General features: G+C 36.5%; 1 protein-coding gene across 4 annotated transcripts in view; it reads left to right on the plus strand.

Annotated features, from left to right (window-relative positions):
- The window catches only part of LOC113063100 (syntaxin-binding protein 5-like), a 76,752-nt gene that overhangs the window by 22,664 nt on the left and 37,933 nt on the right, over positions 1 to 16,155 (plus strand). For all 4 annotated transcript variants that reach the window (XM_026233275.1, XM_026233276.1, XM_026233277.1 and 1 more), the window contains exons 3-5: positions 6,237 to 6,318; positions 8,400 to 8,500; positions 14,108 to 14,242. In XM_026233275.1, the coding sequence (XP_026089060.1) occupies positions 6,237 to 6,318; positions 8,400 to 8,500; positions 14,108 to 14,242 (318 nt within the window). The remainder of the gene's footprint in view (positions 1 to 6,236; positions 6,319 to 8,399; positions 8,501 to 14,107; positions 14,243 to 16,155) is intronic.

A 16,155-nucleotide genomic window follows, 5' to 3' on the forward strand; every position in this document is an offset into this window, starting at 1 on the left:
TCACGTTTCAATGCTTGTATGTTTTTTTTTTTTTTTTTAATTCACGTTCATACTTTAATTTCCTGTCTTCACCAACTGATGGAGCTGGTTGGATTAACATGGCCTGCTGCCCACAGACAAAACTTCAACTTATTCATAAGTCATTATTGTTAATATAAGAGTGGCTAATCATGTTTTCTATGCCAAATTTGAAAAACAAAGAGGCAAATTCGAAACTCGCTTAAAATCCTTAGCGGCCAGAACATGATGTTTTTTCCTTCCAACACTTAAGGACATTCTGTTCTTATACCTGTTTCTATATCTTCTGTTATCGTTTCTTCATTTATTCCCTACCGTCTTTCTCCCTCTCCCTCTTTTACTCCCTCCCTCCATCACTGTTTCCATCTATCTTTTCCATCTCCCCATTTGTCTCTCCGACTGTCTTTCGTTCTCATCTTCTCTTCTTCTCCCCCCCCTTCTTTTCTATCTGTTTAATGGCTGGCTTATCGGCACTGTGCCCTGGGAATTGCTCCAGTGTTGGAATTCTTGACTGTGTGTGTGCTATGGTGTCCTTGGACAGATAATTTAGCGAAAGAGCAGTTGATTTTGCTGTAGCAGTTGATAGATAGAAACCCAGGGGAAAAAGCATAGAGCATAAAGTCCCTCGATGGGAGTTGGCTCTCCATTTGTTAAATTAAAAGCTAAATATTACCCATCTTTATTGTGAGTGCACTGTGCCATGACTTTGTTGAAAGTTAGAGTCGATTGTCCTGCCAAAAAGCAGGAGGTTTTGTCTGTCTGCTCATTTCAGTGTTGGGGAGAAACTTACCAAAGGAGGCAACACTGCATTTTTAGTAGCATGGTAGTGTTTTATATACAGTAGTTTTTCTAGTAACCAGCTACTTTTTCCAAAAGTAATGGTGTTTTCTCTTTTTTTAATGCTACATTGCTTCAGTGTCCACATTCTCTTAAATTATTATCTCTAGAGTTGAAAATGTTTGTTCATTCAAAAACCCATCTATATTTGGATTTATTTTAAACTATTTTTAAATTTTAAAATGTACTTTATATATAACCCATTAAGTAGCTGTATTATAGCTAACAACTTAAAGTTTTTTTTTAATAACTATACCTATATAGAATGTATCTTTTAAAGTTTGATGCTGTCAACATAATTGAGATTCTTCGATCAGAAACCTAGAGATACATGATGAAATTATCAGTATTACCATTGGCTATTTTTAGCATTTTAAGAAAGCTTTTAAAATAGTGGACTCCTTTTATCAGCTTCAGTGTACAGACATATGTCCTGAACAGTGAATGACATTTGGGGTGTGTATCCTCTACATTAAGTGCGAATGAGCTCTATGCTTTTTTTCTTAGGAAAACCTGTCTGAAGTGTACTGGACTACTGCATTGCAGTCACTAATAAATTCTTCCCTCATGGCGCCATTCGATTTAATAGGACACCTTGTATCAAAACATTTATTCAACAGCCATAATGACTTATGTGAATTTGAGACTTCTCATAAGGTATCAGACACAGAATCATAAGCAGTCTCACCGATTCTTTAAATGTTGATTGATTTGATGTTTAGAGTGTCTTTTGTTGCTCCCCATGGGTATCAATATCCTATTTCATTCACAATAGATGCAGTGAGAAGATGTTTTACAGACTCATATGAGGAAGATAAAACTCTCTAAGCTGCATCAGTATCCTAGCAAAGTCCTAAAGCTATATAACATAGTTTTGAGATTTTAATTGAGGTATTATCTTTGTAATTGGTGGTTAATATGATATGCTGAATAAAATGTATAGGCACGTCTTTAATTAACTTATTCAGCTTATATATCTCATTGGCAAACAAATAAGAAGGTTTAATTTTCAACTTTTGGAATGCTCTTATGAAAGTTGTCTGTTGTACCTGCTTCTATTTTGCACTATATATTTTTTTTCTTTTGGCGTCCGGTTACAAGAGCATCTACTAACTTTTCATTTCCACTGCCTCTCTCTTTGCTGTTCTCTTGCCTTTGCAGTTTCTTAGCTCTTGTATTTGTGTGTGTGTGTGTGTGTGTGTTAGAGGGTCTACATCATTCTCTGTGAGTGGTGAACGCTAGACCTAAATTTAGCTTGAAGAACAGGGTCATTAATACTCTCTGGCCAATCTCCAGGAATCAATCACACCCACCTACAGGGAGAGAGGCTTTTAATGATGCACACAGCACTTTCTTTCATTTGTGAGTCCTCCTGTATACTTCGTACTGTTTAAATGTTTCTTCATGAGATGATCACATTAACAAAAATGCTCTCTGTGTCTTTATCTCTCTCCTATCTATCCTTCTGTCTGCCATTCTATCTATTGTTCTTTGTCTGTCTGACATTTGTTTTGTCTGTTTGTCTTTTGCACAGACATAACGAATGTTTGATTTACAGTTGTGTTGGGTTCTTAGTCAGTCAATTTTTGCCACATAGTGTGAATCTTTTCCAGCAATGTTGAAATGTTATGTTAAAATCATGGCTGTAAAGCGTTAGCCATCATGCCTGATTTAACACATAAGTGCTGTAGAAATATCACATGGAAGGAAGTCAATGCTCTGGAGAAGAAAATGTCCCAGTATGCAAATTTTCTCAAGACAGGGCAGCTCTGGAAAAGCAGCGTAACATTAGTAAGTGTATTAAGATGAATCATCCCCGGTTGCATGTTAGCTGATTACAGTTGTGCTGAGTATAGGATGTTTTAATAGAGCACACTGCGTGTCAAGTGTATCTGCAGAGTGGCTTGTTTGAGAGCGTATGAGCACTGAAGCATGCTCAAGGTGAAGGCAGTTTGTTGCAGCGACAGCCACAGTGCTTGCAACTTTAATTGTTTGGGTCCCCAATAAATCAAATGTGCCTCTGGAGTTTATTTATTTAGAAAGCGTATTAGACAAATTAATCATTCCCAGGAGCATGGGTGAGAAAGAGAGAGTATGCTTGTGTTTCACACGCAGTTGTGAAGCTCACTGTAACGTGTTAGCTCTCTGTGTGCATATCCATGTGTCTGTGTGTTGTCTTGTCTTTCTTAGAGTAAAGCATGACTGGACATTCCTGATGTCAGAGCAGAATCATCATCACTTGACCCCGTAGGCAGCTTTCTTTTTCTACCTGTTTTTTTCTCTGTCCCTCCTTTAGCCTACTTTTTGTTGACTGACTTAATGTCTTTGATATAGCCACACAAAACCTTGTCTTCTGAGATCGCATTCTTACAGAAATGGAATATGAGGCACGCTTCACAATTGACTTTTTGGATTTTGAGGTTTGCATGTTGGTAAGATAAACACAAAGAGCTACATTTTTAATTACCCTGAACTGTTTTTATCAATACTTTTCAGTATTGAGTGAAACATAAGTTTCTAATCAATGTTTCTCTAACCTCAGCTGCCATGTTTTATATATTTATGTTTTCTAGGCATTATAAAAGATACCGGGAACTCTTCACAATAAGGTTCCATTAGTTAATGTTAATGTATTAACTAACATGAACAAACAATAAACAGTACATTTATTACAGTATGTATTCATCTTTGTTAATGAAAATACAGTCGTTCATTGTTCATGTTAATTCACAGTGCATTAACTAATGTTAACAACATAACTTTTGATTTTAATAATGCATTAGTCAATTTTGAAATTAACATTAGCTAAGATTTTTAAAAAAAATTCGGTAGAAGTATTGTTTATTCTTAGTTCATTAAAGGGTTAGTTTGCCCAAATAGCAAAATCATGTCATTAATAACTCACCCTCATGTTGCGCCAAACCCGTAAGACCTCCGTTTATCTTCGGGACACAGTTTAAGATATTTTAGATTTAGTCCGAGAGCTCTCAGTCCCTCCATTGAAACTGTGTGTACGGTTACTGTCCATGTCCAGAAAGGTAAGAAAAACATCTTCAAAGTAGTTTATGTGACATCAGAGGGTCAGCTAGATTTTTTTGAAGCATCGAAAATACATTTTGGTCCAAAAATATCAAAAACTACGACTTTATTCAGCATTGTCTTCACTTCTGTGTCTGTTGTGAGAGAGGGTTCAAAACAAAGCAGTTTTTGATATCCGGTTCGCGAATGAATCACTCGATGTAACCGGATCTTCTTGAACCAGTTCACCAAATCGAACTGAATCGTTTTAAACAGTTCGCGTCTCCAATACGCATTAATCCACAAATGACTTAAGCTGTTAACTTTTTTAATGTAGCTGACACTCCCTGTAAAGTACTTATTGTAAAGTGTTACCAGGATACCAGTATGCCAAGACTTTTGAATTTGGTCAAAGCAGGATATTTTTAGAAGGAGGTATGGTCTTGTGGAGCAGCTATGTGTCTATCATGCCTTAAAATTCTGCCTTTTTTCTACTTGTTTTTGTAACAGTGCCATTATTAAGACATTAAATGCATGGCTACTGTCTAGTAATTGATGGCAACATCTTAGGCTGCTCATTGCTGTTTGTGAAAAGATTTAATGGGTGTTTTCTTTATAGCCATGAGCAGTCCACTGGTCTTTATTGCATGTAGGCCTAGAGCCAGCAGTGTCTTCCTCTTCATGGCATTCCCTCCACGCTCTCTCTACTGCCGTGCCCTCTTGTCAACATGTTTGTGATGTCAGCCAATTTATGTCATTTTTTCAGATCTGTGCTGTCATTCACGAAGTGATGTACTTATCTGATCCCACTCTTTTTCACTCTCATTAGCATTTTCGCTGTTATTTTGCATCTTTGTCTTTTTTTGGACACATATCTATTGTCCCTGACCTCACCATATCAGCTGGCCTTTGTGTTTGTGTTTCCTCATTACATAATGAGGGTCCAAAGTGGACAGCTACAGGTGGCCGGAGGATGTATGAGGATTCAGGGTGTGTCCTTATCGACATACACAATTTCCTCCAGTATCTTCCATCCCTGTCACTTCAAAGTCCCTGTGATGGATAGATGGGATGAGCCACTGAATGACTGTACAGGATTTCTCTAGGTGATGGATGAAGGCTGCTCTGTCCGCACTCTAGTACAGTGCAAGCTTAAAATGCAGCTAAAAATGCAGTCATTTCAGTATATTGATTATAAAATGTAAGTCTTTTTATTCATGCTTGTATATTGCTGTTTGCATCTTGTCTCTGTGCCAACGGTTTGAGCTCCAGTGATCACTCTTTTAATCAGTTTTAATTGTTCATTCCTCCCTCTTTCCACCACCCTGATTGCATACGAATATACGCATCTTGCTCTCGCCTTCCTTCCTTTCTCCTTCTCTTTCTCGCTTTCTGTCTCTCCATGCATTGGAAAAATGAGTGTGTGCAGTTCCCAGCGGAGGTTATCATCAAATTATATCTCTACAGCAGAAACACAGACACACACATTCACACACCATGAGCCAGGCATCCAATGAGCCTGCTGAGAAATTACACAGTCTTCAACTATTTGCCATTTAATTAACAGAACTTTTTTTGAAGTAATTATTATTAACTCAATGAGTCTTTTTATGAAAATAGAGGATGCTTGAATATACATGATGCATAAAATATGTTTACGTGATGCAGTTTTTTATTATTAATGATTTTTTGATGTTAATGATTGCTTTTTTACAATAATTGACCTTTCTATAAGTGTTTTTTTTCTTAACAATGAATTAGAATTCACAAACAAATGATGCAAAAAGAAAAAAAGACACGATAACATATATAATTAGGCTGCATATTTTTATTATTGTTATTATTATTATATACATTATTCATATAAATATGTAATATCATACTTTTATCAATATATATTTCCATATTTAGCTGCCAGTGAGATTGTAGCATTAGTATCAGTACACTTTATTTGGGTTCTAGTAAATCGTGACCTTTGACTTTCTGACAGTGTTATCAGACTCTTCAGACGGGGAGAGACTATGACAACAATAATGTTTGTAAAGTGGGCTGTTGTGTTTTATTACCAGCCTTTATTGAGCAGATTTGACAGTGACTGACAGACTTCATTGCTAGCAGCCGTGCCGAAGAGATTGGCAGAGGTAATTAACTTGTATGTCTACAGAGGGTGAACAGTGACTGACATGCATTTACTGGAACAGTGGCTTTAATTAAAAAAAAAAAATATATATATATATATATATATATATATATATAATAAAACGCTGAAACAATAAGGGGCATGTTCAGACTTTGACCCAAAAGTGCCACGATCTTGTTAGGCTTGATTTCCTGATTCTCTCCTTGACTCAGAACCCTTTCAGATTCGGCCGCCCCGGTGTGGAGTGTTACTGTCAGCACGAGAGCGGAGCAGCCGTCATTCAGCTACAGTTTCTCATAAATGAAGTGAGTGTTTTATGTTTTTTTTTCTCTTTCTGGGTTCTGCTCAACCTTATGCTAAAAGCCTATTCCAAGAGGCAGTTTAAATAAGCCAGGATGAAGCCTCAAGAGGCTCAGATGATCCCTTAACCCAGAGCCTTTCCTGCCACAAACCCTCTTGTCCTCCAGAGTGGGCCTGGAGGGATCCTACAGAGGAAGCTGAAATTACCATTTTCTCCCCAGAGTGTTGCCCACAGTCAAGACCACAGGGATCTCTTACACTAAGCTGCCTTGTAGATTGTGCTCCTTAGAGTCAAAATGATTAGTTCGCTCAGCGTTCACAGGAATATTTGGCTGTTTATGGAGACTTTTCTTCTTGAAATTAATTTGAAGTGCATCTTGACTCGTTTTGGTTGCAACAATTCTCTTTGTGTGTATTTAATTTTAATCAACATATAATAGAAATATGTTAGGAAATAAGGAATATATTGATTATTTTGTATACTTTTAAATATTTTTAGTGAGGTTTATTCCTTAAAAAAAATAATAATAATAAAGATAAAATATTTTGATGAAACAAGGCAAACTACAATAAGTAAGTAAATAAATGACATCCTGAAATGAGTTGGTCATTCTAAACAGACTTTTCGATCAGGAAGTTATTTCTGAAATTAACATGCTATGTTTTGTACTTCTATTTTAAGACCACTTGGATGGCAGATGCTTTTATCCACTTGAAAGTGCATTCAAAATGTGCTTTATTTTCCTGTATTTCCGTTCTCTGGGAATCAAACAAAGACCTCTGTGTTAGTAGCACCATGATCTATTAGTAGCATCATGTGAAATAATAATAGAACTGAATTCATGATGATTGATTGTCATTCCACCCGAAATCAGTTTGGGAAATTCCAAAATGATATTTTGCTAAACGTTAAAACACACATATAAAACTTCCATTCATTTGTTTTATTTATTTGAGCTATTTGTAAAAAAAAAAAAAAAAAAAAAAAAAGTGAATTAAATTATTTACTCACTTACTTTGATCTTATTATCTTCTGATAAAATTTATGTAACTGTAAATTTATTTATATTGCAAAAAAAAGATAGTTGAAATCACTTTTTTTTTGAATGATTTTGTAAATAAAATGTACAGATGTATGTATGTGTGTACAGTAATATACAGTATGTAGACACTCTAAGAATGTTTTGTTATTAAAAATACTGTTTTTGCTGTATGACGGTCCTATTTTAAGTGAGAGATGGCTGGGCTTCATAAGCTTTTATTTTTAGCGAAAATGTTATTTTGAGTTCCTTCACACATTCATTAGTCTGTGTTTGTGTGTATGTATTTTCAGTCTCAGTGTGTATGTGTTTGTTTGTGGCTCAACAGACCAAGCAGAGCCTGTACAGACAGACAGACAGACACACACACACCTGGGACAAAACACAGACTCTTGTCTGTTTGATATTCAGCCTCTATAACCAGAGGAAAGGCAGCCTCTGTGTGTATTTGGTCTGAATATTCCAGTGCCTAGATGGAAAGGAGATATTTTGTGGTAGCATCCTTCCTCCATCCCCTCTGTCTGTCCCACCCACACTGTCTCTCTTTCGATTTATTTTTCCACTCAGTTCTCTCTTTCTCTCTCACACACACATACATTCACCTCCCACCACTGTATCTCGAATCTTCCAGCTCTCATGAAATGTTGCAGAAAGAATAGCTTATCTCTACCGGTCTATGGTATGTGTCAGGGTTTTTTTTTCCAAGCAGGTAAGAGAGGCAGCGCCTCTGAATGATAATCAACAGTACAAAACCACTTGAAAACTCTGTTTCTCTGGATATACTGGATTTACTGGGTGTAGGTTTGAAGAAAAATACTAATATTTGTTCTATTCTAGGCCTGATAACGTGTTGTCATAAAGAGCACCTTTTTTTGTTTTTTGCCATTTCAGCCTTTTGTTTTACGGGGACACAGGAAGTGTCCTCATAAACCATGTTTACGTTGTAGTACCCATGTCATTATACCCATTTGTGTCCTCATAAACCATATATACTGTACCAGTACACACACACATACTTTAGTGTCTTTTTTCATTCTCTCTCATAGGGGGCGCTGGTTAGTGCTTTGTCTGATGACAGTATTCACCTGTGGAACCTGCGACAGAAGAGACCAGCTGTGCTGCACTCACTCAAGTTCAGCAAGGAGAGGTCAGCCATGGTCACTTAATCTACACTTGCTCTGAGTGTGTGTGTGTGTGTGTGTGCATGTAGACTGCTGATCAGTGTTAGCGATACATTACCGTGTGTGTGTGTGTGTGTGTGTGTGTGGCAGAGCTGGTGTTGGATCTGATACCTGTTTCTCTCTTTCACTCCCTTATAATTCCAGTTGACTTTCACTTACTCTCTCACTGTTGGTACCCAGGTGCAGCCCAGAACACAACAATCATTTCTCTGTTGGTCGCTCAGGGAGGCGAGTCAACATGTTTAATCATGTTTGCAAACCGTAGTGGGAAAAGAATTAAAGCAGAAAGAAGTCTTATTTTACTATTAAGTTCCAATTTTTTGTTTTTGGGTCAACTATTGCTTTAAATGACCATCAAATACGACAAAGCTTATTGGATTATGCTTGCTTATACACTATTAAAAACAGGCCGATTTCTTCATATCTGAAAGTATTTTTGTGAAGCTTAGTTGACTAGAAGGCGAGTTGTGAGTCATTAAAGTTAGAGTGAATCTTCATTGGACATCAGTGTGTCCAGTTTTCCATTATATGCCTCTTTAAAATCATAAAAAGTTGTGTATTTGAAACTGTGTCCGCAACAGTGACATACTAAGGAAACTACAATCAGCGCTGTAGCTCTGTGGCAAGAATTGAAGAATGTGTGAGACCTTTAATCACACTCATAGCTATAGATCAGTGCAGGAAGGTTGTAACCTTCTGATTCGGTTTGGACAGCTGTCGACTCTGATAAGACATGAGGCAGCCCTTCACTTATAATCTGCACTGCTTCTGTTGATGAGAGTGACAACACGCCAACAGCGGCTTTCAGGGTCAAACAAGTTTTTACCACATAACTCTGTGTTTGTGTGTGTATGTGCGGGTCTCTGTACGTGTGTATGTGCCTCAGAAAATACAGGCTGAGGTTATAGGTATAGGACTGATGTGTCAGTGTGCCTGACATTTAGAAAGTGTTTCCCTTTGTGACCTGCCTCACCCCTGAGGCTGCACTGGGGCGGCTGTGCCCCTAAGTGCAAATAAAATGTCTCAGTGTTGATTAACATTTGGCGTTAAGAGCGCAAAAGTAGATTCTGAAAGCCAGATACATAAACATAAAAACAAACTATCGCCCTTTCAGGAACAAGAATCAGCCCACGAAAGACTTGTGGGCTATGATGCTGAAAGATGCTTCTTTTTTGGAAAGTATATTTTTGGGTGGAACATAGTTCGACCTGCTGTCAGGACACCATGGCTATGCAAGCTGATGTCCTGACAGGAAGCTGTCGGAAGATGTTACAACAGCTAGAGAGGGTTGAGAGAGGAACAGCCTGTTAAAAAATGCTCTTTTCTGGTATGGACTTTAAAACAGCTCCCCCCCTGAAAATGCTTGTAGGAAATTTTGTAGGAAAAAGATATTGTACTGTGTTGACTTAAAATGTTTTTGCTGCACTTGAGCTATTCTGACGCATAAGAAAAGCAAAAATTCAACTGATGCAAACACATTTGTTCTTACAAACATTTACTGGAAGATTCTTTTCCTGTATGTTGTACATGTGGAGCTGGTCAATTGTGCAGCTTGGTGCCTCAAAGGAGCTGTAAAATGAATTTTCCCATATGATGCCATTGAAAGACAATGTTTATGCAGATGAAATGATGCTGTTCTGGTGCTGTAACATGAGTGTGTTTTTTATGTGTGTGTGTGTGTGTGTGTGCGTGTGTGCGTGTGCGTGTGTGTCTCTGCAGGACGAAGGCTCAGTAAAGAGCAAGCCAAATGTCAGGAGTGCAGGGCATCCGTCTGTCATGCTAACACACTCATTTATCTCATTATCACACCATCACAGAAAAGCCATCTGAACACGTATGCACACCTCACTCTCACACGTGGAGGGCTGTTGATGTTTGTGAATGGGGGTGTGTCTGGTTCTTCTAAACAAAAAGAAAAAAGCTGGGAGAAAAGTGTGGGAGAAAACGTGTGGCTCAGGTTTTGCCAACATTAGTGGGACCAAAGAGTCATTATAGTAAAAACTACATACAATAAGAAGCAGGGAGCAGCAATCAGTCCCATTAAGGAAAATGTCTTAATATAAATCATACTGAATGATTTCTTAATAAAAAATAAAAAATAAAAAAAGAATTATAGATTTTTACAGAATACAAAGTATCATTAGCTCAGTATAAAAAAAATACAAGTGAATTTAGTGCCTCAGACATGATAGAAAAATATACAAGTTTATGTGTTTTGTTGTGGTACACAAATCTTGGCTAGTTATCCTGGAGTAGATGTGCAGATGTCATTTTAAATTCTCTGTTACATGACACACACACTCCAAGTCAAGTGATAGATGTGATCATTTTTTCCTGTGCTAATTAATGAATGAATTAAGGAAGGATCATTAGCTAAGTATAGAAATGTGCCAGAAAAAGCCTAAATAAGTATTTTTTTCCCACTTAAACCTTTTGCAATTAAAGAAATGGATAGTAATTTTGACAAAATGTTCACTTACCCGAGATGACATAATGTAGATGTATATAATGTATAAAATTAATATATATAATAGTTCAAATGAATAGTCTGTTATTTTCATGCTCTTGGAGTTTTTCCATTATTAAAATTTGAATATCAGTACACGTGTGTTTTCTTTAAAAGCCTCTTATGTTTTCGCTTACAATTTTTTCTTTTTGTTTTCCCTTTCTCAAGGGAGAGGAAAATAGAGAGCAGTCAGCAGTTCAACTTGTGTCGTTTTTCAATGTCTTCTCCATGCACATCTGTCTGATAGACAGGAAAGAAGTGTGTTGTGTCTGATGCATGGTTTTTCTCTCAACACTCCACTCATGCATATATTCATGATGCTGCAAGGTGCTGGTGCGAAGTGTTGGAGGCAGGTGTATGTGTGCACTCGTGTTGCAGGGAAAAAGGAGTGTGAAAGGGGTGAGAGTCAAGCCGTTTGCACGACACCAAAACAAACAAGCCTTTTGTTCATAAAATCATAACATATGGTCCACCGAGATGCCTGGGAGTTTTGGAAAACTAATAATTAAGATAGACCTTAGACTGAGTAATATTTCAGTTTTAGTGTTGATTAAACAGAAGCCTTAACGTCTTTGACTCCAGTAGCTGAGCTTCCTGCACTTTTATCCCTCTAGGGCGTACAGCAAAGTCCATTTGATTTGAGCTAGCCGAACTGCAGCTCAAGTTAAACTAAGCATTTTTATACATAGGCATGACATAAATTACATGGTAGGAAACAAATTGTGTGGTTCATTGATGGAGCATGTTACTATCATTGTTCTTCATGTTCTTCATTTTACATGCGCTTTTTTTGTGGTGCAACTTATCCATAGTTCCCACAGGAAAATGCTATTTCTCAGAGGTTGCTCTTTCATAGTTATGGAGACTGAAGTCTGGGACGTCGGAGTTCTGGGAGTCAGAAATGTTATGAGCAGTCTCAGATGTGTCTCCTAATAAACAAATCAATTGTTGACAGTCAACAGGTAAACTGGTCTTGAACTAAATGGGGCAAAAGGTTTTACTGAAATCACAAACTTTGCAGACTTTGATATCTTGGCAAATCTGGGCACGTTTTTGATGTCTCTTTTGAAACTGTGAAAGAGGCACTTGAGATCACAGGGGGTCTCAGAAAAATCTTATAAAGTGGAAATTTAAGTGAGTCTCCATTTAATCTCTTTGCTGTTGACTAGTTAAACAAGACTATCATAAGAAAAGCTAGGGGTGCTCTGATTGATTAGCTAAGGATCACCACTAGCCAATAATCACATTAGGAAGTTTGATTGGAAATCTCTGTCTGCCATGGGTAAAATAATTATAATGATGAAGGTGAGGTACGATTCATATTTCTTTATTAAATAACTTAAAGTAATTTGAAAACTTTCTGTGAAATGTAATTTCACAAACAGTGTGAGTGAATCCCCGCTCACTCTCTCTCTTTACCTCTCAAAATCACCACTTTACTTGTACACTACTAGGCAATGTTGCATATTCACTAAAGTTTATCATTTGCATTTCTTGTTAAGTCTTGCCAGTGTTTAAACCATTCAGCACTCACACTCATGCACACCACACTCAAAGCACACACACATAAGACCGCCTCACATCACCCTAAAAAATTATTCAGAGGATCTGTTACCACAACTTAAATAAATACATGGTTGCAAGTTATAAATTCTAATTTAATAATTTAATTTAACTTGACGTGTAATTTAAACTCTATTTTTTGTGTTAATTTAATGAAAAATTAAGTTGTACTAACTCTATAAAATAACTTTGTAAATTGAGCAGTGGATTTCGAGTTCCTAGCACTGGATAAGGAGAGTAAATGTTGAAATTGAGTGTGTCTTTAATGCAAATAGAAAGATATTTTATGAAGTTAGTTCACTTAAGGACTTAATTTAAGATTTCACCTCGTATGTTAATTAAAAAAAAATCTTGTATAATAATCCTTGCTGTGTTTGTTAGGTTTTTTTATTATTATTATTGTTTTTTTTTGTGATATTTGTGCTTTTGTAATTGATTTTTTCCTATGAAAATAGCCTCAGATGGCTATGGCATGTAATAAAATTATACTACTACTCTTGGTTCCAGGTCAACAATTCCATTAGTTGGAGCAACTTAATTTTTTCTTTGAGTAATTAACTTACAAATATGTTATATGTTTAAGTTCTTCTATATCGTTGTAATTTGTATATGTCTGTAAAAATCATTGGAGCATCATTGTTAATAATTCTACATGATCAAAAGTATAATATCAGTATCTGTGACTGTATCAAAAGATACTGCTACCTGTGATCAACGATCGATGATCAGCTCCAAAAAACCTGATCATAGCACCCTTAATGTATAATGTGGTATTGTAGTAAAGTAAATGAACAATGTGTATGATTTTTCCATTACCGGCACAAAGATAACCTTGTTTATTTGTCCCTGCTCATAGAAAGTCTGATTGAGTTTTCCTACCTTTTCTCACCACAACCCACTTTCTCTATATATGCAGTTTCTACTGCGTAGACTTTTATTAAAACCCCATCTTGCCAGCTGTGAATTACCCCTTTAATACAGAGCCTCCAACATTCCCATTTCAGTAAAGTCCATGCATGACTGCAGAGTCTATCTTTCTTCTTCACATTACCTTCCCACTATTTTATGGAACTGAAATGGTTTGATGCTCCAAAGAATCCGTCAAGGGCATGAGTTCCAATGTGTCCAATCCATTGTGCACTTATATGAGGTTGCTCAAATATTCGTTTTGCAGCAATATACTATGTCTTGCAATGAATTGTGAGCAGCTAAACCATTTAAAGCATGATGAACGAGAATCCTTATAATACAGGCTGCTGGATCAAGATTCACTGTTGATCGAAATATTTAAACCAAATATGACAATGGAGAATAGAATAAAATATATGTTGTTTTGAATTAATCTTATAAATCTGATTAAGTTGAGAAATCATATTACGTTTTCAATGGAGACCTATGAAGCCTTTGTGGATGAAGTGGTTTTGAATATGGGAGCAGTTCTATCATCAATTTGAAATATTTCAAATAATAACAAATTTACTTTCTCTTCATTCCTCTTTTTTAGGATAACGTTCTGTCATCTGCCCTTCCAAAGTAAATGGCTGTACATCGGCACGGAAAGAGGAAACATCCACCTTGTAAACGTGGAGTCCTTTACCCTCTCAGGATACACCATCATGTGGAACAAAGCCATTGAACTGTGAGTGCCACGCACACACATTTGAAATGAAACGCAATCTCACGGAGTCCAGAGATCTGATTTGCAATATATCATATATGTCACATCTGTCATTGTTCCTGTAGCCTGGTTATGTTTTATTTGTAACTAAGCAATCTTTTCAATCAAATGCCAATTTAAATTGTCAATTCACCTGTTCTGCCTCCATCGCTCTTCTCCGTAGGTACCATGAGTTCTTCAATTATTCATTTTAACATTTTGTCAGCAGTTTTGTTTTCCTACCTGACCCGTTGAAAAGGCTGCAGTGCCTTTGAGACCCAGACAGTGTAGACACGCACACACACATATGCGTTTACAGGTGTCAGATCGGATCAGTGTTAATATGGACAGATGTCCTGTCTTGCTTCTTGCTTTAGTACTTAGCTCACGAACACTCGCAGACAGACACATTGTGTCCCTTGCAACAGGAAGGACGGTTGTTGAAAGAGTGGCTCCGCCTTTTGCTGTTATACCTGTAGTGACAGACTAAAGGGGCAAGTCAACGTGGCTTTACTCTTATGTTACTGAGCAGGCCATTTTCTCCATTGTCTCTCTCACACACATCAGCTGTACATATATGTCATACATCACATTTGTGAACCTGAACCACAAAACCAGTCATATAGGTAGCATATATAAATATATATATATAAAAAAATATATCATCATTAGTAATATGCATTGCTAAGGACTGCTTTTGGACAACTTTATAGGCAATTTCCTCAATCTTTTGATTTTTTAAATGTATTTTTTGCTCCTTCAGATTCCAGATTTTCAAATATTGTCCTAATAAATCATCAAAGAAAACTTATTTATTCAGCTTTCAGATGATGTATGAATCTGAATTTTTTTCTTCATTTGTTTTTAAAGACCCTTATGACTAGTTTTGTGGTCCAGGGTCACATATGTCCATAACAAAAAAAACTAATAAATCACAAAGTAATGCTATTACAATGGAAGATTATTATTGTCCATGTATTGAATGTACTGAATACATTTTAAAGGCACTTTCCACAAGACGGCACAAAATAAGGCCTGACCTTCAAAAATAAATAAATAAAATAAAGTAAAAAAATATTAAATAAATGAATAAATATATTTTAGATGTAGTTTTTCAGCAATGGCTAGTTTTTTTTCCCCCTTAATTCTCAAAATATTTTTTATGTCTAAAAACATTTTAACACAAATATATTAGCATTATATATTATTAGAATATTAATTTAATCAATATGACATAAAAAGAAATTCCATTTAAAAAATAAAATAATGTATTTGTCTATATATAAAAATCTAAAATATTTTTTCCCATAAATATATTGAAGGTCAATAATTTTCCATAAAAAAATCATTTTTTTATAAAAACAATTTTTTTCATAAACACTCTGATTGTACTTCACAGTAGTTGATACACAACAGCAGCTAATCAAGATGGTCAGTGCCGGTTAAAAACAAAGAAATCTGGCATGCCACTCTGATGTAGGCATGATAACATACTGGTGGGTGATGTGGGCATGATGTCAGTCATTGAGAAAAATATTGTGTTGCTGCAGGTGTTAGTAGCACAGAGTTGTATTATAGTACAGGGGCATGGAGGTTAGCACTTTGATTGTGTGGGCTGTCGGGAGGATAGGCATAATGGAGTGTGTGATGCCACACTGACAAGGGGACATGGAGGCATGTTAGAAGGGATTACGATAGCAGGTGCTTTCATTTTTAAGCTGTTCCCAGGTGCACAGACTGGGCACAAGGAAATGCCAACGTGCTTTCAGGACAAATCCAGATTGTCTCTGCGTTTCAACTAGCCTGAGCATGTCTTTTTGTGTGACAGTGCTCTGTCATAAATACAGATCTCCGCCAACAGAGACACTGATGTATCGATCTGTCCTTGGCCAAGG

This window comes from Carassius auratus, chromosome 45 (assembly GCF_003368295.1).
Source record: "Carassius auratus strain Wakin chromosome 45, ASM336829v1, whole genome shotgun sequence".
In the NCBI taxonomy this organism is placed as follows: domain Eukaryota; kingdom Metazoa; phylum Chordata; class Actinopteri; order Cypriniformes; family Cyprinidae; genus Carassius; species Carassius auratus.